General features: G+C 39.7%; 1 protein-coding gene across 4 annotated transcripts in view; it reads left to right on the forward strand.

Moving 5' to 3' along the window:
* The first annotated feature begins 463 nt into the window (after positions 1 to 463).
* The window catches only part of RANBP3L (RAN binding protein 3 like), a 35,555-nt gene continuing 14,385 nt past the window's right edge, over positions 464 to 21,633 (forward strand). For 3 of the 4 annotated variants that reach the window (XR_009746243.1, XM_061469481.1, XM_061469483.1), the window contains exons 1-13: positions 464 to 871; positions 9,488 to 9,546; positions 9,812 to 9,848; positions 10,665 to 10,742; positions 11,811 to 11,885; positions 12,129 to 12,203; positions 12,821 to 12,945; positions 13,343 to 13,446; positions 17,436 to 17,520; positions 18,572 to 18,671; positions 19,116 to 19,246; positions 20,269 to 20,389; positions 20,971 to 21,113. Coding sequence is in view for 3 of the 4 variants with exons in the window: in XM_061469481.1 (XP_061325465.1) it covers positions 628 to 871; positions 9,488 to 9,546; positions 9,812 to 9,848; positions 10,665 to 10,742; positions 11,811 to 11,885; positions 12,129 to 12,203; positions 12,821 to 12,945; positions 13,343 to 13,446; positions 17,436 to 17,520; positions 18,572 to 18,671; positions 19,116 to 19,246; positions 20,269 to 20,389; positions 20,971 to 21,113 (1,377 nt within the window). In the remaining variant the exon portion in view is untranslated. The remainder of the gene's footprint in view (positions 872 to 9,487; positions 9,547 to 9,811; positions 9,849 to 10,664; positions 10,743 to 11,810; positions 11,886 to 12,128; positions 12,204 to 12,820; positions 12,946 to 13,342; positions 13,447 to 17,435; positions 17,521 to 18,571; positions 18,672 to 19,115; positions 19,247 to 20,268; positions 20,390 to 20,970; positions 21,114 to 21,633) is intronic. The other variant, XM_061469482.1, reaches the window with a different exon arrangement.

Here is a 21,633-nt window from a genome sequence, read left to right on the forward strand (position 1 = left end):
ATTTGTTTCATGTCAGCACTGGAATGAGCTTAGCGTTTGCCTGCCTCCCTTTTGACTGTTTGGTCTGCTTTGCGAAAACAAAAAGCCCGAAAAATCAACACCGAGCACAGTATCAAAGGAGACATCTGCCAAGCGAAATGTACACTTCCTTTAGAGGGGAAAGCACAAGTTCTTCATGGAGAAGTCCCGGTCAGGGAGCAGCACGGTGCGGTTGAGGGGCTGCCCCTCCATGACCGCCCCTCAGAGCCACGGCCCCCGGTGCCGGGGCCTGCGGCGTGGCCCCTCGGCCCTCGCCGGTGGGGAGCGAGCCCCCCCCCCCCCGCGCTCCCTCAGGCGGTAACACCGCGCCCGCCCCCTGATGTCAGTCCGCGGCCTCTTCATGTCCCCTCCCCGCGGCCGCCCCGTCAAGGGCTCGCCCCGCGCTGTCAGCGCAGCTCCGGCGGAGTGGCCTCAGTCACCTCCGGCGGTGGCTGCGAGGGGCCGTTCGGCGAGGGGCGAGGGCCTGAGCGCGGTGGCCGAGGGAGCAGCAAGACTAAATCCAGTTCTAGCCCCAGCTACGGCTTTTATATCTACATATATGATCACATATCTATATAGGTAAATGTGCTTCTAAGGATCGATCCCACAATGAGAAATCAGCCAATTCCCGCCTGCGAAGGGAACGCTGTACGCAGAGATCTGCGGCACGCCTGTGCCGGCTGTGACTTCCCAGTCGAATCAAGGCACGGTACGAAGGCAGATCCTGACGTCTCCAAAAGAAGAGACCTGCCCGGTAACCCCTGGGCTGTGCACCAAGCTGCGCGCCTGCAAGGACAGCCCGGCCCCAGGCTCTGCCCTGGCGAGTTAGAGCCCAAGGACGAGTGCTGTACGGGTAGGTTTTGTGGGCGAGTATCTTCCACATGTGTCCTGCGTCTTTGCAGGGAGGTTTCTGGGGAATGGAATAAACACAAAGAATGTGCCCGGTTGGTAACAGCATTGTGGGTGATGCAAGACGAGAGCTTGGCTGGCTTACTGTTTCTTCATTGCAAGTTTTTAGTGGTAATCTATCAGGATTATCCAGTTCGTATTTTAGTTGAGGGAAAGACACTACCAGATAGTGTATGTTTGGGGTTTTACTTGTAGAGCACCCCAAGGTAGGCTGTCTGTGTTTCAAAGAGTGTTGACTCCTCTGCCCTTCAAACTTCTGCACCTTTCCAAAACGCTGACTAGGGGTGGGAACAGCACTCACTTTTCTGGCCGTACCTGGGATCAGTGCTCGCTTTCCTGGGCATTCCTGCTCTCTGCACCTGGGCACTAACAGCAGTCTAGCTCCTCAGAGAGGTACCTGATGAAGGAGCTGGACAGCAAGATCCCTTATCATCTTGGTAGTAATAAGGAGTAACAGGAATTGAGGGTAGCTTACATGAATTTGTAATAGCAACATTTTTAAAGAGGATGTAAAAAGAAACAGTGCTAATTTTAAAGACATTTTGCAGATGACGCCATTTTTTACCACACAGGTTGATGAATGAACCTGAAACAGCAAAAGGATGTATGTGCTTTCAAGGTCTAAACCTGATGCAGTGGCTGATACAGCTTAATTAGCTTGGCCTAATTTATCAGTTAACCAGCTTTTCAGTTTGTTCTTGGTGTTGAGCACACATAATCCCATTTATTTACATGCCTAAATCTAAGGATGTGGAAGTCTTGTTGGATCACAGTTCAATTTCTGCACAAAAATCCTGAGTGTTACTTCTATGCTACTTTGCCGGGATTTATTAAATTTAGTGTTGGTACAGTGCCCTGAAAAGGGAAAAGCTTTATATACCCATGAGTTGTATTGCCCTTGCATTGGGTATTGGGTATTATAAGCTTTTACAATAGATTAAAAATGCTGAGCACTGCAGTGGTGGAAGTTTCAGTGTTTATAAAATAATTTTTGGTTACATACTTTGGCTCAGTCCCACTAGTCTAGTGACACAGTTACTTCTGGCATTGCTTCACTGCTAGAATTACATTGTAGTGATGAGACTCCCAAAATATTTCCTTCACTCTCCTGTTTGAAATAAAGCCAACTGGGTTTCATTTCTGTTAGAAATGCTGGGATAGGTTTTTTGTTGTTGTTGTTTCAATGCTTGTTTATATGTTGCCTATATAGAGACAAAAGCTGTGCTCTGCAGAGATGAATGGGTGTGACATATGCCATATGTATAAACGCAGGCTGTCAGATGAGTTTCCACATCTGAAAAAAAAAGTGTATTAATTTGTAAATCTCATAAGGCATGCTCTAACCCCACAGTGGGAGCTGTGTAGATGGAATTGCTTGGGTAAAAGAATCCTTTCCACAGCGGTAAGAAAACTGTATTTGTAATCTGTTAGCATTGAGAACAGTAATTGATGCCTTAAAAATTTAGGGCCTGATTCGGCACAACTGTGCCTGAATGAAGAATCCTTGCTGTCATAACTGGTGTCACTGAAATTATTTATGTGGGTTATGAACTATATATAAAACAAAGAAAGTGCAAGATAGGAGTCTTAACCCAGGTTCTCAGCTGCTCAGCACTTCTGCAGACCTCTTACTGAGGATCAGCAGTGCAAAATATTAAAAGCTTTTTCTGTACATCTTAAAGTTGGTCAATTTTATTAAGTTGGGTGCCTGAAGTACTGTTCTGGGACATCCCCATTTTCTTTATGTCATCTTACTTAAGTTTTGGCAGAGGAAAGCCTGGCTTATGTCATGAGGTCACTGGGGACCTGAGATGTTGGCTGGCAGCCTCACTGCTCTCTTGCTTGACTGTGGACTGACTCTATTTCATGTTGCAAAGTTCAGTGAGTATTTATAAAACAGAAACCATGGTTCTACTGCAGGTTTAGCAAACCCTGTTATAAGCCAGGAGGGTTTTACTGTTTTTTCACTTCCTTATAGATGAAAATGGTCTATCTCTGGAAATACTGACAGCTGTATTTTTGTATCAAAAGCCAGAAATAATATTTAAACATGAGGCCCAGCTTGGATAGCAAAGTATTTTTGTTAATTTACTATGCTTTTTCACTATTTCTTTCTCTACTTCCTGTTACTGCAGTTTTATTACCTGAAATGTAAGTAGTTTTCTGTGGTTTTGCAGCATAACAAAAATTGGTTATATTCCTACATAATTTAACTCTGATGCTCTTTGAGGTAACATGTTAATGGACAGATCTTCAGCTAGCATATTCAGAATGATTCCTTTTTATTTTAATGGAACTATATGAATTTCTGGATCCATGTCTTCCACTTACGTGGTAGTTCATTGGTGCATTCTTTTTCTTCATGTACACTGCCACAAAATGCCAGGCATAATATTTTGTCATAGTGTGGGTTTTTTTGTAAGTAATAGCTGTAAACAACATACATTCATAAATGGCAGAGGCAAAGCTCTCCCTTTTTTCCTCAGTATTTCAGTAATGCAAAACTAGCTGTGGGGATGTAGCAACTAAAGTCACAGTAAATCTACTTCTCAGCATTTTCCCCAGTTATGTTCCCATTGAGCTAATTTGCATGTGAAATAAACAAAATGGGAATGTTTGTTACATGTAAGAGTTTGTTGTTATTGCTTAACTTTATTTGGTTTGAGTTCTGTGACTTGGGAAACAGCAGTCTTAAGTTGTAATATCAAAATGCAGAGGTGTTTCTGCTTTTATTTTTGCAAATTATAGCAGTAATATATAAAGCTAGTGAAATTCATGCTATAGCCCATCAAAGGGACCCAGAGTAGGGGCTGTGGTTAGTTCATCACACATTGTGTCCACTTCTCCTTCTTCATTGGAGGATGCCTCACACTCTTCCCTGGCTGCAGTGTGGGGTCCCTCCCTGAGGAGACAGTATTCCATGGACTTCTCCAGTGTGAATCCTTCCCACAAACTGCTCCAGTGTGGGTCCCTTCCATGGGGTGCGTCCTTCAGGAACAGGCTGCTCTAGCGTGGTGTCCTCTCTCCATGGGGCCACAGGTCCTGCCAGCAGCCTGCTCCAGCACAGGCTGCCCAGAGGGTCACAGCCTCCTTTGGGCATCCCCCAGCTACACCATGGAGCTCCGCGGGCTGCAGGTGGAGAACTGCTTCACCATGGACCTCTATGGGCTGCAGGGGCATGGTCTGCCTCACCGTGGTCTACACTATGGGCTGCAGGGGTATCTCTGCTCTGGTGCCTGGAGTGTCTCTTGCCCTCCTTCTGCTCTGACCTTGGTGACTGCAGAGCTGTTTCTATCACATATTCCCACTCCTGTCTCCAGCTGCAATTGCTGTTTTTAGGGGTTTTTTAGTGTCATCCCCCCGCCTTTATAAACATGTTCTCCCAGAGGTGCCACCACTGTCACTCATGGGCTCGGTCTTGGCCAGTGTCATGTCATCTTGGAGCTGGCTGGTGCTGGCTCTGTTGGCCATAGGGGAAGCTTCTGGCACCTTCTCACAGAAGCCACACCTCTAGCCCCGCTCTGCCAGAGCCTTGCCATGAAAAGCCAATACAAATGTGGAAAGTAAAAATTGTCGTTTCTGTGTTAGAATTAAAAGTTTTCTGATGAGGTGCAAATGGGATTGCTACAAAACCCCAAAATGTACAAGTTGATATTTTAATTTAAGGAATTTTGAGAAAAATGTATTTTTTACAACAGGTTTTGTTGTCAGGGTTATATCTTTGTTTGCGCTTATGTACTACTGGGTGGAGGTTTTTTCCCAGGTTTTTTGTGGAGGGTCCAGTTTTGTAGGTAAGCCAATTTGAAATAGCTGATTGCAGGATTGGTAGTTACTTGTAAAGAGCTATACAAATAATACATAAAGCTGTTGGAATAGTAGAAGCTCAGGCAAGATCCAGTGGGTTGGCATTAGGCCTTCATAGAAATTCTCAGTATGAGATTGTTGAAAGAAACAACACAGACATGAGAGTGCTGCCACCTCACTGTTCAGTGGAACTCAATTGAAAAATAGAGTAAAACACACGTATTGGCGACTCTGGTGAAATATTTGAAAACACATTTTTTCAGTTAAGCCTAATTTTAAAATCTAATACAAAGCCAAAGGGAGAGCACCACGTAACATGTTTATATTTTATAAGGTATTAGGTTAATTTACTGGAAAAGTATTTACAGCTTTCCTCAACACTGACTGGCTAGTCCGTGAGGAAGGTATTGTCTAGTCACTGAGCAGGAATTAGAAGATCTGGGTGATGTTGCATACCTCTGACACCACAGAGAGCCTAATTCCATAAATGTCCACTCAGTTTTGTGATTGGCTAAAGAGGATCACTAACCAATGAAAGCGATCTGAACAGGACACAAATTTTGAATGAGAAAATCTGTTTCTGTTATTCCTTTCTAGGATGGAACCCATTACTAAGACTGCAGGAGAAAAATATGATTCATGTAAAAGAACTGTAATTGCTGTCAAATTCTGGTGCCTGCATTTTAGCACTTTAATGCATATATAAAGTCAGTTTGATTTTTAGATTTGATGCACATTCAGAACCTTCACTGGAGGCAGTCACCCTGAGTGATACAAAACCTCCTACTGTTGTTTTTTACAGATGTAGGTTCCTAACTTTAGGTACAAAATGGGAAAGTGTTTGGCATGAATAGGAATTAAAATGTTTTCAGACCTCTGGCAAGTTTGGTGATAGTGACGATGCAATGGAATTTATTTTCTTCTGAATCTGAAAATGCAAAAATTAACTGTATAAAATTCAGAATTAAAAAAAACTTGTTGAGATCACAGATTCCTATATTAACTTCTTAAACATTTGAGGGGGTTTTGCTTTGCTTTGTGAGGAATAGAGGCACAGCACTATCAGCCACATTTGGCATAGGACTTCAGGCGTAAGACTGCCTGAAAATTTGGAGAGAGATTTGGGCTCATACCCTCTCTACTGTGTCCTTAGCCCTCAGAGGTTAAAGATATTTACATTTCCTCTGGGCAAGATGGAACAATAATACTAATAGGAACCCTAATATTTTCAAAACCACCAGAGTCCCACTTGTTTTTTAATGTTTGGGAAACTTGTACAACTTTTTAAAAAGCAATGGCCATGAAGAGTGGAATATCACAGGAAAGGCTGAAGGACTCATGCACCTCATGGACAATGCTGGCTTTTGGGACACAAACAGAGCTGGGAAAAAACGTTTTCAATTCGCTCTGGCATGTCGTTTGGACTAGTGCTTCCTAGGCTTAGGCAGCAGCCAGCAATTACTTTTCCCAAAACCCATCTCTTATTTTCTTTCAAAAAGAGCTTTGTAAACGCAGTTTCCATCTGGCATACGAACAACTGTAACTTGCCAGTAGCCTTCATATACAGTGCTAGGGACGCCTGCTCCGGGTGAGCAGAGCAGGCGGCAGGCCCGAGACCTGGGTGCCTTCCATGTTGTGGTTTGGTTGCACTTCTGCACAGGATAGGAGGCTGTGCAGATAAGGTCTCAAACAAGGGAACTGAATGTGTCTTCTGGGCAAGGGCTTGTTTTGAACTCCGAATGCAGCAGACTTTAGGCCAAGATTCTAACTCAGCAGCTTCAGGAGAACTGTAGTGCGGAAAAGCCCAATCTGTGGTGATTATTCATGGGCAGGCAGGCAGGTTCTAAGCCTGGAGTCTTGGCTGAGGCTGGTGGATTATTCCAGTCCCTGCAGCCCGATGCAGCCCATTTGGCAGGTTTTTCTGGTAACTTTTCCAACAGCCTCTTTCATCCACAAGTACCAAGCTGCTGACGGCTGGAGCAGCCCAGTCCTAACCAGGAACTAGCCAGCCTACGTCTGTCTGTGTCCTGTTGGCAGTGAGCTGGAGGGGTGGCTTCAGCACCCAGCCTTGGCTGCTGCTGCCCCTTCCCTGGGACAGTCAGGCTCTGCCTGGGTGCCCCCTGCGTTTCCCTGTGCACAAACATCCACCCTGGCAGCCGCAGCCTTAGTGCAGAAACCAAAGGAGAAAAATGCAAAGTTGCTCATCAGTGTTAAAATCGGCACATAAACATGATTGTGGTAACTCCTTGATGGCCTTGTTGCACTCACAGGTAATTATGAATTGCTTTTTCTGCGGGGATCAGCTGCAGATATTTTGTTGAATAGCTGAGAAGTTTAAAATGTAATTGGAAATGGGTGCACAGGAAACATATTAGTTAACACAAATATATTTGTAAAACTCTGTTATGAATGGGCTGATCTAGGAGTGAAGATCTTGCTAATGAGCTGTATGGAATACTTTTCAGGAGTTACAAAAAGGGTTTCTTGATTCTTGTAGAAGCAATAGAGAACCATAAAAATTATAAATAACTGTGGCACCATCAGCGACCTCTTGACATATTTTAGAGACAGCTTTGGCTCAAAAGTGGTTGATATGATATACCTTTTATATTTACTGCAGTATCAAAATACTCATCTTTTTAAGGTACTGTTATGTCCTAGCTTTACATCTTTCTGTTGGTAATCAGCCACTTATGCATTTTTTTTTTTTTCAGGAACTTTTGGGATTTAAACTATTGATAGAATTTTGTTGTTTAAATCGTAGCAAACTTTCCTAATTCCTTCAAATTCCCTACAGCCTTTTAGCTCCAGCAAAAGTTAACTTTGTGATAGAAAGTCAGTTCCTTTTTCACAGCAATTCAGTCATTGCTAATTTCTGCTTTGGAGTAGTAAATGTACCTTTAAAAATATTGCTAGCTTCTGAGTTTTGAGAGGTACTGTGGAGACCATGAAGCTTTCTGTAGTCATGCTTTAATTCTTGTATTTTTCTTCATTCAATAAGAATACAAGTCGGTGGTGGTTTTCTTTTTTCTTTTTCTTTTTCTCTTTTTTCTTTTTCTTTTTTGATGAAACAGGAAAAAGAAACCCATTATATTGAATAAATCACACTGCAGTGAAATGCTATTTTTTATATGTGCCACTTCCCCCTAGTGAATAGAAGTGGAATTGCTCCATCTCATGCCATGCCATGGACCCCAGCTTCAACCGGTTTATGGAAACTTTCTTCAACTTTCAGTGACAGAGAAGTATCTTTCTTTGCAGTTACACAACGTGAACTTTTTTCTGCTTTTTCTATTGAGGACAAACCAGATCTTCATTGCAAAGCCTGCCAGGTTTGCTAAATTCAGTCCTTTGCCACACATAATGCCCAAGTAAATACACAATTACTTCAACAACAGCAAAACTATATTAGTTATTACTGCCATGTCTGTATATCACTGTGATTGAGCAATGCTTCCTGCCCATTTACATAAGTGCAGCGTTTATTTTAACAATATTTGCCTTGATAGTTTCATATATGTATATTTAGTAATTTTAACTCCTCCATGATAGGTTTATGTTTATTTTATCAAGCTTTATGTAATTGATACCAGTGCTAAAGTGGTTTGGTCATAAAGCTAAAGTGGTTTGGTCATAAATAGCTATGCAAACCAAGATAAAAATGTCGATCCATATATTTTCACTTAGATGGTTTGTTACCTGAGCTGGTAACAGGAAGCCAGTGTTATAAAAATGGTGTGCACATGATAAATGCTCTGTCAAATGTCAATTAGCAAGATATCAAATGTGGGATTTCTCTGGCCAAAAGCCAATCATATAGCTCAGTAGTCACCCTAGTCTGCCCTTATCACCCATGGAGATCAAGATAGCATGAGGTGAATCCTGTATGTAGTAGTCTAAAAAAATCTATTTGTATCTGCTTCTTTGCTTTTTAATTGTGTCATTTATTGGTATAATGAATGTGTCATTAATTGCTGGTATTGGTAAAAACAACTTCTTTTACACTGACAGCCAGAGTTGTCCATTATAGTTGTACAGGCTTATGAAGGTCTCATTCTTCGCAAAGTAAGTTTTCCAAAGAAGCAGTGTAAGATGTAGAAATAGTGAACCCTAAATCAGCATAAAATCTGATGTCAGGAAACTGTGTGCTGAAATATGTTTCATAAAAAAAAAACACAAACAAAATATGGATCCAGAGTTGGTTTTAGGCATAGCTAAGAAATGCAAAAGTATCCCTGAAGATAGGATTTGTTCTGTAGAACTTGATATGTTAATATATCATACATATTTTAACTGACATGAGGCATTCACCTACCTGAAGCCTAAAGAATGGGAAGTGTGAACACATCTGAGAGGCTGAGTGTAACGCATCTCCTTGCTTTCCTTTTGGGATAATTTTGCATTTCATGTCCTTGCACTTTTCTGAGAACTAAAGCTGCAGGTCACCCCTCTTCTTAAAGGATAGCAGATATTGTTTGTAAAGGTTAAAAGTACTTTTTTTTCTTTTTAACTAAAAGTAATGTAAAAAAACATGAGGCCAGATACTGTGGCATCTAGTTAGGCAAAAATCATACTGGGATTTGAAGACTGCAGCTTTTCTTGTATTTATGGACTGTGCTGTACATTACTCCAAGTTTGTATTTTCATCCTTTGTAACAAAAGGATAAAGTCCTGTTTGGTTTTGCCTCAGCACTTAGAAGACTGTGGTTGAGAAATGCTATTACAGAATTGCTAACAAGAATGATCCCTTTTCCAGAGAGATTGGTGGTTGCCCAGCCAACATTTGTTTTTGAAAGGAAGGACCGTCCTTTGAAGGTAAAAAACTTTTTTTTTTTTCATAATTGATAAAAAATGATGAGAAATGAGTATTCTGTAGACAATGATCCTAGCAGTAATAAAAGATTTTAGCCCAGGTTAAGACTTGTAATAAATGATTTCAGGATGGAGTAAGGAAGAGTCGAAATAAGAAACAAGGCTGCTTTTAATGCATATACACTGGATTGATGTACTTTGTGTCCTAGTCTAGAAAATGGCTGTCTGTTCTCCTTGACCTTTCCACACTTATTTTTGTTTTTTCCAGCGGCCTGCAGAAGACCCAGTTTGCAAAGCTGAAAATGGTAATAACCACCTTATTGAAACAGTATAGTACACTGGGTTATTCATAGGTCTGACTGTTGCTGGTGAAATAAGTGTTTGGACCCTTACTTTGTATGAGTAAGGACAAATCTCTGTTAGTAGATGAAGACTATGTGGGTTCTAGAGCCACCTACTACGTCCCAATATACATGGTTAGATATAAGGAAGAAGTTCTTTACTATGAGGGTGGTGAGGCACCGGGATGGGTTGCCTAAGGAAATTGCTTCATCCCTGGCAATGTTCCAGGCCAGGCTGGACAGAGTCTTGAGTGACATGGTTTAGCTTGTGGTGTCCATGCCCATGGCGGGGGGGTTGGAATTAGATGATCTTTCCAACCCTAACTGTTCTATGATTCTATGGTTGTACGTCCTGCCTTACCTCAAGAATTCTTCCATTTTAACCCTTATAGTTACAAGAAAGCCAAACTCCAGAAGCCCTGAAAAGTGGCCAGGTGTATTAATCAGCTCTATGAGCTCCTAGCTGCCCTTTTCTATTTGTTTAGGCTACATTATAATGTAATTTCTCCTTCTTACGTCTTCTGAACCTATGGGCTACAAACTGATTCTCAGTGCTTGATTTAGGTTCCCTGAACGTAGGAAAAAAGAAGAGTCCCTGGGGCTTTGCGCCTGGTGTTGACAGATTCCAAAGCCCTCTTGCTCTTAGGTACTGCCTTAAAGCTGTTCCTATAAGTCATTCCTAGAATTTACTGTATTCAAGTTTTAATTCCAAATCATAACATTGCGCTGAAATTTCCTGCCAGTCTGTCCCTGCAGAACATTGTATTTACTTTTCTCTAGATTTCATTAGTTGTTCCAGAAAACGCACAAGATCATCATCTTTTACTCACCAGAAGTCTGACTCTCAGTTTAACACAGGTATGATGTTTAGCTTCAGTCATGTTCTAATTACTATAGTTTGTGTTCTCATCTGGTAAAGAAGATAAGTAATTTTCCTGTCTAAGAAACATTTCTGCACTGTAGGAATACTGCAAGTCATGAAAACTTAAAACACTGATACTAATTTTCTGGTAATTTCAAATAAATTCCCTTTTAAATAAAAATATATTAATTTTCTATGCTTACATGGTATTACATAAAGTAGTGAAAAACCTGTATATTTTATATTGTTTCCTTGGATTACTAACACAGTCAAGGAAGGAGGAGGGCTGGAAAGAAATGAGATTTTCTGGTTTGTGGAAGAGATCAATGTTCCCTAGGCAACCCCTGAAAATCTGAAGCAGTTTCCAGAAGGGCCCCTCCTTCCATCCAGCCAACAGCTGACCTGAAAGACCTTTTAAGGACTGTGTATTACTTCCATATGAAATGCACACAGTTCATTGAGGCTAGTGAGCAGGACTCATTTGGTATTTACAGTGTTTATTTAACATATGAATGGAACCAGAAAGTTACTTCTGAATTTAGGCATTAATATGTGTACACTGTGTTTTGTTTTATCTAGTCCTGTGACACATCTGATTGTAGGTACAAAAAATTAAGATAAGCTAAGCCTGGTTTACTGTGAGAATTATACCAAGATCATAAATAAAAAATCACAGATATGGTAGAAATTTTAAGGTGTGCCTCTACCAGAAAATAAAACAGGGTGCAGGAAGAAGCATGAGTGTTTGACCTCTTGGTTGTCCACACTGCTTATCTGATAGCTCACTTCCTGGTTCTGTTTTGAACCTCTGTAACTGGTGGTCTCCAACTGTTAGAGGGTGGACTAGCTGTGAGCAGATTACCTGGGCCAGGCTGTGCCGCTTGGCCTCAGAGACCTCTCCAGTTCAGCAGTATGCACATAACCTAACAGTCTACTTCAGAAAGCTGGTAGCTAGCAGTAATTATTCTACTGCCAATGACGGCATAACATTAAATTGGCTAACCTTACAATTAATACTTCTTTTTCTCCAAACAAATGATAATTTCAGTCTCTCACCCTTTCAGATCCACCTTGCACTCAGAAAAGAGGGAGATCATGTTCCTTCACCATACTTCATACCTTCCCTCCTTCCCAGCCAGGTAATTAAAAATAAAAAAAAGTAAGAAAATAAACTAATTAACTAAGTAAATAAATAAAACAGGTAAAATAATGAGCTGTACAGAAATGCTTTTTCTGCATTTCTTTTCTTGCTTTTTTTATGCACAGAGCTGAAATGCATTGCTCAGGTACTACCAAAATAGGGAGGGGTTTTACAGAAGCATGAACTATTAATAGAAGTTTATTGTTACTCTTTATTAAAGTTTAAATTCCTTGTTCTGTAGTAAAGAAGAACAACATATTCATGACCTCAGCTCTTCTTCAAAGAAACACTGATCTGATCAGCAGTACAAAACAAGGTAACTGTCATTGCAGTATTTTTTCACTGTAGTTCCAAAGAGACATTCTTAACAGATATAAAAAAACATAAAAATGACACCTTTTTCTCTCTATGGTTACATAAGTTATTTGTTTGACAGTATAGATACTCTGTAAGCTCTGTTATGAGCTTCTGCTCTGACTAGTTAATTCCTGAGTAGACTGAACATAACTTTGAATAATGAAATTACACATTTCTACCTGAATAACTGCACTCCGGGAGAAGGCAATAAAGAACCTTCTTGGCGTCTGCAGGTGCAGGGCTAAATTTGAAATACCAGAAGACAGATCTAACATAGAGCAGTAAATATAAATGTAAAGAAATATTTAAAGTACAACTTACAAATATAAGTGTATTTATATATATAACAAAATACCTTTTATTCTCATAGGATAAAGGGGCTGCTGTCACTTCAGAGTTGTGTATTTTAGCAGGGATTACAATTTTACAATTTTTCAGAATATGTAGCAAGTAAACAACAATAAATGTTATTTGAATATGCTTTGATTCTTTAGTTAAAGAGGCAAAACACATAGGTATGAATTAAGTGTGAAAAAAAGTCTTTGTTTAAATATTTTGTCTTTTGTGTTTTGCAAGGATCCTTGTCACAAAGTCAGTTGCAAAATGTCATTAGACCTGCCATTTTACAGCCCCCACAAGCCCTGACCTGTCCTGGAAGTCCTGTAGTATCTCTTGTGACTGAGAAGGAAGCACTTATTAAGGTAAAAAGGAAAAGTAACTATTCCACTGCATGATTTTCAAGAAAGTTCCTATATCAATTGCAGTGGAATTGCTGGATCACTGACGTGGTGTGAACTGTTAAACTCATTCTCACTGTGTTTGAAAAACCATCTCTGTGGGCTGTCTCAACTTTCAGATATCAGGGTTCTGTGGGCAGATCAGCTTTGGGGGTCTTTTGGATTTTGTTTATTTAGAGCATAGTATTTTAGCATTTTGATTAAGGGTACTGGCTTAGTGCACAGCTGTAGGCAGCTCTGCCAACTACCACATGACATCACAAACATCACATATACCTCAGTAACTCTGGACTTCTAGCAGATATGTTTATAGCAGAAAATTACCTTAGTCTAATTAATTCATATAGTTTAATTATTCTAGGTATCTGAAGACAGCTCCTACTCTTCAGCTGAGAATTCAGTAAGTTCCAAAACAGCAGCAGGATCATCTATTACTGTGAGCTTTTCTAGCTCTACAACAACACCGTAAGCTTTTATTTATTATATTTCTACACCATTTCATCAGTCGGTCTATGGCATGCCTTTCTGTTCAACATATCTAACATGATACTAAGCCCATGCTATCTACACCCACACAGTGCTCACTGGTGCTTGTGTGGTGCCAGGATTTGTAGGTGCTGACATGAGCTCCATATGCCGTAAGAAATGGACTCTGCCAGGAGTTAATCTCTGTGGGCTATTTTGTTTCCCACTAGCAACCCCTAGGCCAGAAACTATTTTGGTTTGCTATCTCATGCAGCTTTGGCAGTTCAAAATCTGTTACGGTTTTGAATGTTTAAGTCGTCTTTGTGTCCTTTTGGAGAACTCCCTTCTGACTGCATAGCTGCTGAATCTCATAAACAGATGCAGAGAGACTCAGGAATTAGCACAATATATCGGACATATTAGGATATAGGAGCTTAGGACATAGGAGATGTGAAGAAAACCATACAGGACTGATTTGGAAGACAAGGTGAATGCTACACCTGATGCTCTACTTGTGCCCACACCAGACTGTCTGGCGTGAACAGCTAGCTAGAGTGATTGTGGTAGGGTGCAGTCTTTGGGCAGACATGGGTTCACCAGCATGGACTTCAGAATTTCTGCATGAGGAAGCTGACTTCCTTGGACTTCCTCTATGTATGACTGAAAGAGCTCATACTAGTGCAAAAGTGGGCTATTACCTCTCTCTGAAGACCTGCTTATGAGAATGTTAGGTCTGTGGTTAGCCAGCTTAGCATCAGCAAGTTACTGTGTGGATATTAATACTGCTTGCTGATGGTTGACAAGGGTTATTTACCTGGAAATTGTGAGCATCAGGAATGCACCTGATAAGTCAGTTATGATGAGGGAATGACATTTCATAATTGCTAGGGCCACATATAACACATTTGCCATTCTCCCAAGAGTTAACTGCAGAGGAGTCTGCTTCAGCCTTCTTCATCTATGGCCCATCTTCTGCACCCACCATTTGGGATTCACAGTGCCAGGGTTCTGAGGAGGTAAGGGATTTTTAGATTCATAACTTGGATTCTTCAGAATATCAGAGGGCAGATGCTCACTGTGATTTTAGAAGAGCCAGCCTGTCCTTTTCTGTCACAACTAATGCTGTAATGATGCCTTGTGAGAATAACTTGGAGTGACAAACATGCTGGATTTTTAGCTGATTCAGAATTATGGCAATGCACGTTGAAAAGGTGAGGGAAGATGGTACTGACCTCAAAATCAATTGGTATCAATACTCCAAGTCTATTTACCTTCTCTCACCTGTATAATATCTAGGAAAAGATAGCTGAGAGGCTTTTTCCTGTGGAGTAGATGGACAGAAACATGCAATTCAGTGTTCTGGTGTCAACAGGACTTAAAAGTGCTTATGGTATTTCTTTTCCTTCTTTAAAAGAGAAATTACTAATCTGCAATTGTGGTAAATGTTGGTTTATTTGAGAGGGTAAATCTAATTTAAATACAACTAGGTGCTTATGGCTCTGATGGGATTGCAGGGGGGTCGTCTTCTACAGATCAGATTCTTCTGATCTGTACTAAGTGCCTGAGGCTTTAAGATACTTCAGTAAAATCTTTTTGGCATAGACATTTCTTACAGATAACCTGACAGCAGATATTCGAACACACAACTTTACTAAACTCCATGTACATGCTAAATAGTATTGAACGTTGCAGCCAGGCCTGCTTATTGCTAAGAAAAGAACTTTTAGGTGTGTTTTTAATTATTAATCAAGGTGTAACTATTGAAGTTTATTTACAAAATAAAATGCAGAGAGACTTAATAGCAAGATTGCTGCTGCATGTAAATGTCCCTCTTACTTTTCCTTCCTCTTCCACCTCTTCTCTATGTGATACAGTTCTGTAGAGAGATGAATGGAAGTGGTTTGTTACCCCTCTGCAGTTGCTGCAGCTGTTTGTATCTCAGGAAACCACCAGTAGTTCCATTTCCTGAACAGACTGTAGTAAATTGAAAATGAGAAATTTGCTGTTTCTTGATTCTGATTAAAACCAAGGAGTTTGTGTTGTAAGTGACAGAAATGTAATGCTGTGAAAATGCAGGCTTCTGGCCATGTATTCAGCTTTGCCACAAGGATTTGCTTAGAAAACTGCAAGGGTTCAAGGCCAGCATTGGACTTAGGAGCTACTCAGACCCTTCCAGACACTCTGAGAAGGACAGTACCTGGCTCCCTTTCCTTAGAACCTTTCCAGTATCTTACACACATTTCTCCTACTCCCATTATTCCTTGTTAGTGGTCATTCCCTGAATTCAGTGCCTCTGTTTTTCATCTCCATGGCAATGTCATCACTGACACATTCTGTTCTTACCCTGGAGCAACACAAGGGTGTTGAGGTTTTAATAGCATTCTAAGGCTGGCACTTCCAGTTAGCCCTCTTAAAAGAAAGATCCTGCACTAACCACTTTTTTGTTACATTTTTGAAAATAATAAATCCATTTCCCATGTTATTCATTTCAAACAAGGCTCTAGTTCCTGGTTTTTATCTCTTCTGGAGTGTTGTCCTTACTGAGTTACTACGGGAGTGGCCTAGAGGTAGCAGATGAAATTTTAGGATGGAAAACAATCACAATTCCATGAATTTTAGTGGAAAGTTTTCGTAAGGAATAAGAAACTTACTAGTTTAAACACACATTCCCTGTCCATAGCCCCAGACACGTATGGAAGTCTTCAAGGTTGAAAAGAGATGGATTCTCTGATTTCTCTTTCTTATTTGCTCTTAGTTTTAGCAACACATCAAGCATGAGAATGTTAAGGAATATTTTTTTCCTTACATGTAAAATGGAGATAGCTTATACTTGGAAAATGCTTCATGCTATATGAAGAGGTGTAGTTGTGAACACAGAACCAAAGTTTTAGAAGCAATCATCAAAGTTCTGGCCACAAACCCAGCTTATTAATAGGAGCATCCTCTGCATGACATACATGCTGGTAAGCCCTCCGAAGGGTGACAAATGATCTGGAAGAGCAGATAAGTGGTGCTGAGTTATGCAGTTTGTGACAAATCATCAGATCATCCTCCTGCCAAGTCATCCTTCTGGAAACAGAAATAGACAAGAACTTGGATGTTTTTGCCTTTGCCAGCAAGAGATGCATTAATTAAGCTCTACAGAAAGTATGAACAACCTCTAAGCCTTTTGTTAAAGAAAAAAAACCAAACCGGCGTCAGGAACAACTGGATAACCAAGGGAATTATGGACCAGTCTGTCCTGCCCTGAAGGAATCCTGTAAGGTTGGCATCAGCCCACCTCACAAGTGTGTCAAGGTCCCTTTGGATGGCATTCCTTCCCTCCAGCGTGTCAACCGAACCACACAGCTTGGTGTCATCGGCAAACTTGCTGAGGGCGCACTCAATCCCACTGTCCATGTCAGCGACGAAGATGTTGAACAGGACCGGTCCCAACACTGATCCCTGAGGGACACCACTCATTACTGGTCTCCAGATGGACATTGAGCCATTGACCACAGCTCTTTGCGTGCTGCCATCCAGCCAGTTCTTTATCCACAGAGTGGTCCACCTATCAAACTGATGTCTCTTCAATTTAGAGACAAGGATGTCGTGTGGGACAGTGTCAAACGCTTTGCACAAGTCCAGGTAGATGACATCAACTGCTCTACCCCTGTCCATCAGTTCCGTAGCCCCATCATAGAAGGCCACCAAATTGGTCAGGCAGGATTTCCCCTTAGTGAAGCCATGCTGGCTGTCACCAAGCACCTTGTTGTTTTTCATGTGCCTTAGCATGCCTTCCAGGAGAATCTGCTCCAAGATTTTGCCAGGCACAAAAGTGAGACTGACTGGTCTGAAGGATTTCTTGAAGAATTAAGTTTCTGATTATTTAAGTGGTCGTTTTTTGTTTAATGCAAGGTGTGCTAAGGCAAATGCATGAACTTACTTAAACATTTTACAGATTTTTAAACACTTCTATATCACATTCTTACATTATTTTTTTTCCACAGAATTCAGTTGTTTGAAGACAGAAATGTACAAAACATCAGCAATTCTGATTTTGTGTTTGGAGAAAACATGGTTGAGAGAATTTTGGTAAGATCTGTAATTGCTGGCAGATGTTTTATGAAGGTTAATGTATTTATAATTATTTTCAGATAGCAATTCTTTTTAGCTCCTCATGTTCTTTTAGAGATGTGAGTAATTATGATTCAAATGGCTGTTGAGGAGAAAATCTCTAAATATTTGCAGAAGGAGGGTTAGGCATCCGTATCTTCCCCATTCAAGATAAGTATTCTAATTACTAACTCGTACCAGTATGCACTTTTTCTCTTTTGCTCATTTTTTGATCTGAAAAGTTTTTTTTTTGTATTCCACGTAAAGTGTGACAGCTGCAAGATAAAAGAATGTGGTCCCCATCACTCTAGTGGTTTTCATCATAACCGTTAAGAGGTGGGAGAAATAAGTATGCTGGATAGTGTCCATGTTGAACTAAATTGTGCATGCTGTGAGACAGCTTAACGGATCAAGTCCTGAAGGAAATTCGGACAAAAAGGTGGTTGACAAGCTGAGGAGGACTGCACCACTCAAAATGGAACTGATACTCATTTTATAGCAGAAGTAGAATGAAAACAATATGCATATCTGCCAGTGAAAAAGCTTGGCCACCATAGGTCTCAGTTATGACTTATGACCAGGATTTAGCTACAAGGTAGGTGTTGAGCCACTGAGCATTGTAGGGAACCAGAATCATTTATTTAGACATGCCTAAGAAATTTTATGTTCAAAAACTGAAGGTCATGGAAATTTTTAATTCCCCTGCTTTTAAGTTTGCATGTTTAAACTATTCTCCTAGGGTTTAAGAGGTTAAACCAGAAATTAGCTGGTACGTAAACATCTAAATCCTTCAGTGGATTTAAATCTTAATCCGGGATCCATACAAAGAGGTCATTCTTCTCAGTGGAAAAATTATATACTCATGATAATAAAATTCAGTCTCTTCCAGTAGAGACTGAAAATGTATCATCTGGGTCAGTTTTTACTCTGAAGATACTACAATTGCTGAATGATTCAGTGTTCTGTTTGATATGAAATAAAATTGCCATTTTATTTAAACGGGAATTCTTATTTCCCCTGGGTTTTTTAGAGTCCTGAGAAGCATCCAAAGGTGTATAACAAAGCCAGTTCATACAAAGGGGAAGTAACATCCACGCACACAGAACCTTGTCACATCAGTCCACAAACAAGTAAGCAAACAAGTACAGTTAGCTTTATTATGTTTCACTGCATTTTAGAGGATATAAAATAAGTGCTGGTAAATAATTTTAATCTACTCTAAGTACTCAGGTCAATAGCATGCTTGCAGTTTGTGCCAAAAGCTGTGTTCAGAAAGCAGCTATAGTTTGGTTTATGACATTTGAACTGGACTAACTTCAGAATGAATCATCTAAGTTACTCAGGAAAGGTTAGGGCTTTACAGATTGTTACTATTTATTACAGATTGTTACTGTTTATTATTTGAAAATGCAGTGAACTTTGTGAATACCTTTTGGACTGATTTTTAACTTGATTTTAAGCTGCTTGTATTTTGTGACTGCTCAGGTAGATAAATTACTTCGACACAACTGAAGGCACAGGCCATCATGTGTGCTAGTTTTATTGTCCTGGGTTTCCTTTTTTTTTCCCTACAGAAACATCTCTGTTGAAGAATGCAACACTAATTGAATCAGCAGCTGCTTGTATTTCCAAGCCAGTGGAGAAAATTCTGTTAGCTAAAATTGAAGTTATAACTGGAGAAGAAGCAGAACACAATGTATTACAGGTGTGTATTTCATAAAGACTAGATGGTGAGCAGTTTTGTTGTTGAAAAGAACATTGAGATCCATTACAGATTGCAGCAAGCTGTAAATAACTTCAATTTATATTTTGAATTTTCACTTTTTAAAGATATGCCTCTGCTAACCAATTATTCTGTAAGTTGGTATTTTCTGTTTCGAATTATATCTGTTCATTTTGTAGTCCTTTTCAGTGACTGCTTCAGGATTTTATTCTGTAGTTGCATTTTATAAGGAATTATACAGCAGTAGCTGAACTGTCAAAATTGAAAATAATTTGGGCAAAGACTTTTTTTATCACCAGCAATGTGCTGTCAGAGTATCCTGGTTAAACCATGACAGAAGGTAATTAGTTTTATCATTCATCTAAAATATTAGTTATTTTTCTGGCTCAGCAAGACACACCTTACTACTCTTCACCTTAAAAATGTAATGTTTTTAGGAAATAACAATGACATACGATTTAAAAAAATCTTAACATTGAACATTACATTATTTTATCATAGAATCATAGAATGGTTTGGGTTGGAAAGGACCTTGAGATCATCTAGTTCCAACGCCCCTGCCATGGGCAGGGAAATTTTATCGCTGATTAAATCTTCTGTCTTGTCAGAACATGGAAATTTTACTCTCTTTCTAGTAGTACTCTCTTAGTAGCGGTACTGACATCCTGGTCTGTATAATGTTTCTAATAGGTAGGGGAATAAGATTGTAGAACAGTTGCAACAAATTCAGCTGTTAGTGGGTATCACAGATGAAGACAGATGAAATAATTGAAAAAGTAAACTGGGATTCATGCTGAATGTTTTCCATGACTAGCAGAATGTTTAGCACAGATCTGGGAGCCATTTCCTTTTAAGTAATTGTGGTGATCTGCCTATGTTTCTGTCTTTGTATACATGCATATGGACATGTTAAAAGCTGTATCAAAAGGTTTAAAAAATATAAAGTTTTAGAACCAATAAAATTAACATTGGCTGGCAATTTTCATCATGTATTTCTTTTTCAGATCAACTGCAAGCTCTTTAAATTTAATAAGCTTTCTTTAACTTGGATTGAAAGAGGCAGAGGCTCCCTGAGGCTTAATGACACTTCTAGCAATAAACATGGAATGCTGCAGTCAAGGCTAAGTAAGAATTAAATACCAAAATTACACATACACACAAAACACTAAATAACTTGTACTGTTGCTGGCCAGAATAAGTTTATTTCACAATATTAACACTGAGTAGCTGGCTTTATTTAAGTCAAGTTGCTGAGAATCTTTTTAACATTGCGTGATAGAAGTTAGCTGTATTACAGACTGAGGCATTGGGGATTTTTCACTCAGTTTGTACACTTATGCTTACATATGTTGTTAGCTTCTGTGTATTTTTACTGCAGTGTATCCTTAGCTCAGTCACCAGCCTGACAGTTTGCTCTTTGTTGATTCTGATTTTGCAGGAGCACTGTTTCAAGTCACTTCTGGAATGCTGTTTTTACTGTGCTGTCAATTTTTTTGTACTGTATTGCACAATTTCAGCAGATTATTTGCTTTGTATGTATTGAAAGAAGCTAATGTCTTTGGTATTTAAAAATAATTAAATAAATCACCATGTCAGGTTTTAGACCAAATTAAAAATACTCATTTATGAAAATCTTAGTTGTATACAAGTGCTAGAGAAAACTGCGGCAGTAAAAATGACTTATCATATAAACCTTTTTATTTTAGTTATGCGAAATCAAGGCAGTTTGAAACTTATTCTCAACACCCGACTCTGGGAGCAAATGGTTATAAAAAGAGCAAACAGGAAGAGCCTGTGCTTCACTGCAACAGCCCAAGAGGACCACTCTGTTCAAGTATTTCTAATTCAGGTGAGCAAGCGATAAAAATGCCACACAAATACACATTTCTTTTAGGATTCTGAAGACCTCTCTGAGGCTTTGGTTTTAGCAAATGGCCTTCTGTGCTCTGCTGTGCTGTGCTTAACTTAGCTGTTACATAGCTTTTATTATGAAATGAGCTATCCCTTGGTATTAAAAAAAAAGGTGTGAAGATGGGATATGGCCTTAGGATGGACATTTCCAGACTGTGATTCACATACCACTCATGGAATGGATATCAATACCCAACTTGATGATGCTCATCTGCTCAACAATAGCAGCAGGATTCATGGTATCTTTAAATTTTATAATCACAAATATTTTTCTTTGTAGTTAGGTTTTAAAATTCTTATTTATTCTGCAAAACAAAGTGCAAGTTTATTCTTACTTCTAGAAGCATATTCAGGAAATGGAGCCATTCTTCAGGGGAAATAATTTTCAAGCTTGCTCTTGTAACTATAGAGAAAATAATCAACAGGTACATATTACAAAACACAACCACTTAAAGTTG

The sequence above is a fragment of the Pezoporus flaviventris genome, unplaced genomic scaffold, assembly GCF_033815535.1.
Source record: "Pezoporus flaviventris isolate CSIRO_AGI_PZ_B2104156 unplaced genomic scaffold, CSIRO_AGI_Pfla_v1 ptg000057l, whole genome shotgun sequence".
NCBI classification, from domain to species: Eukaryota; Metazoa; Chordata; class Aves; order Psittaciformes; family Psittacidae; genus Pezoporus; species Pezoporus flaviventris.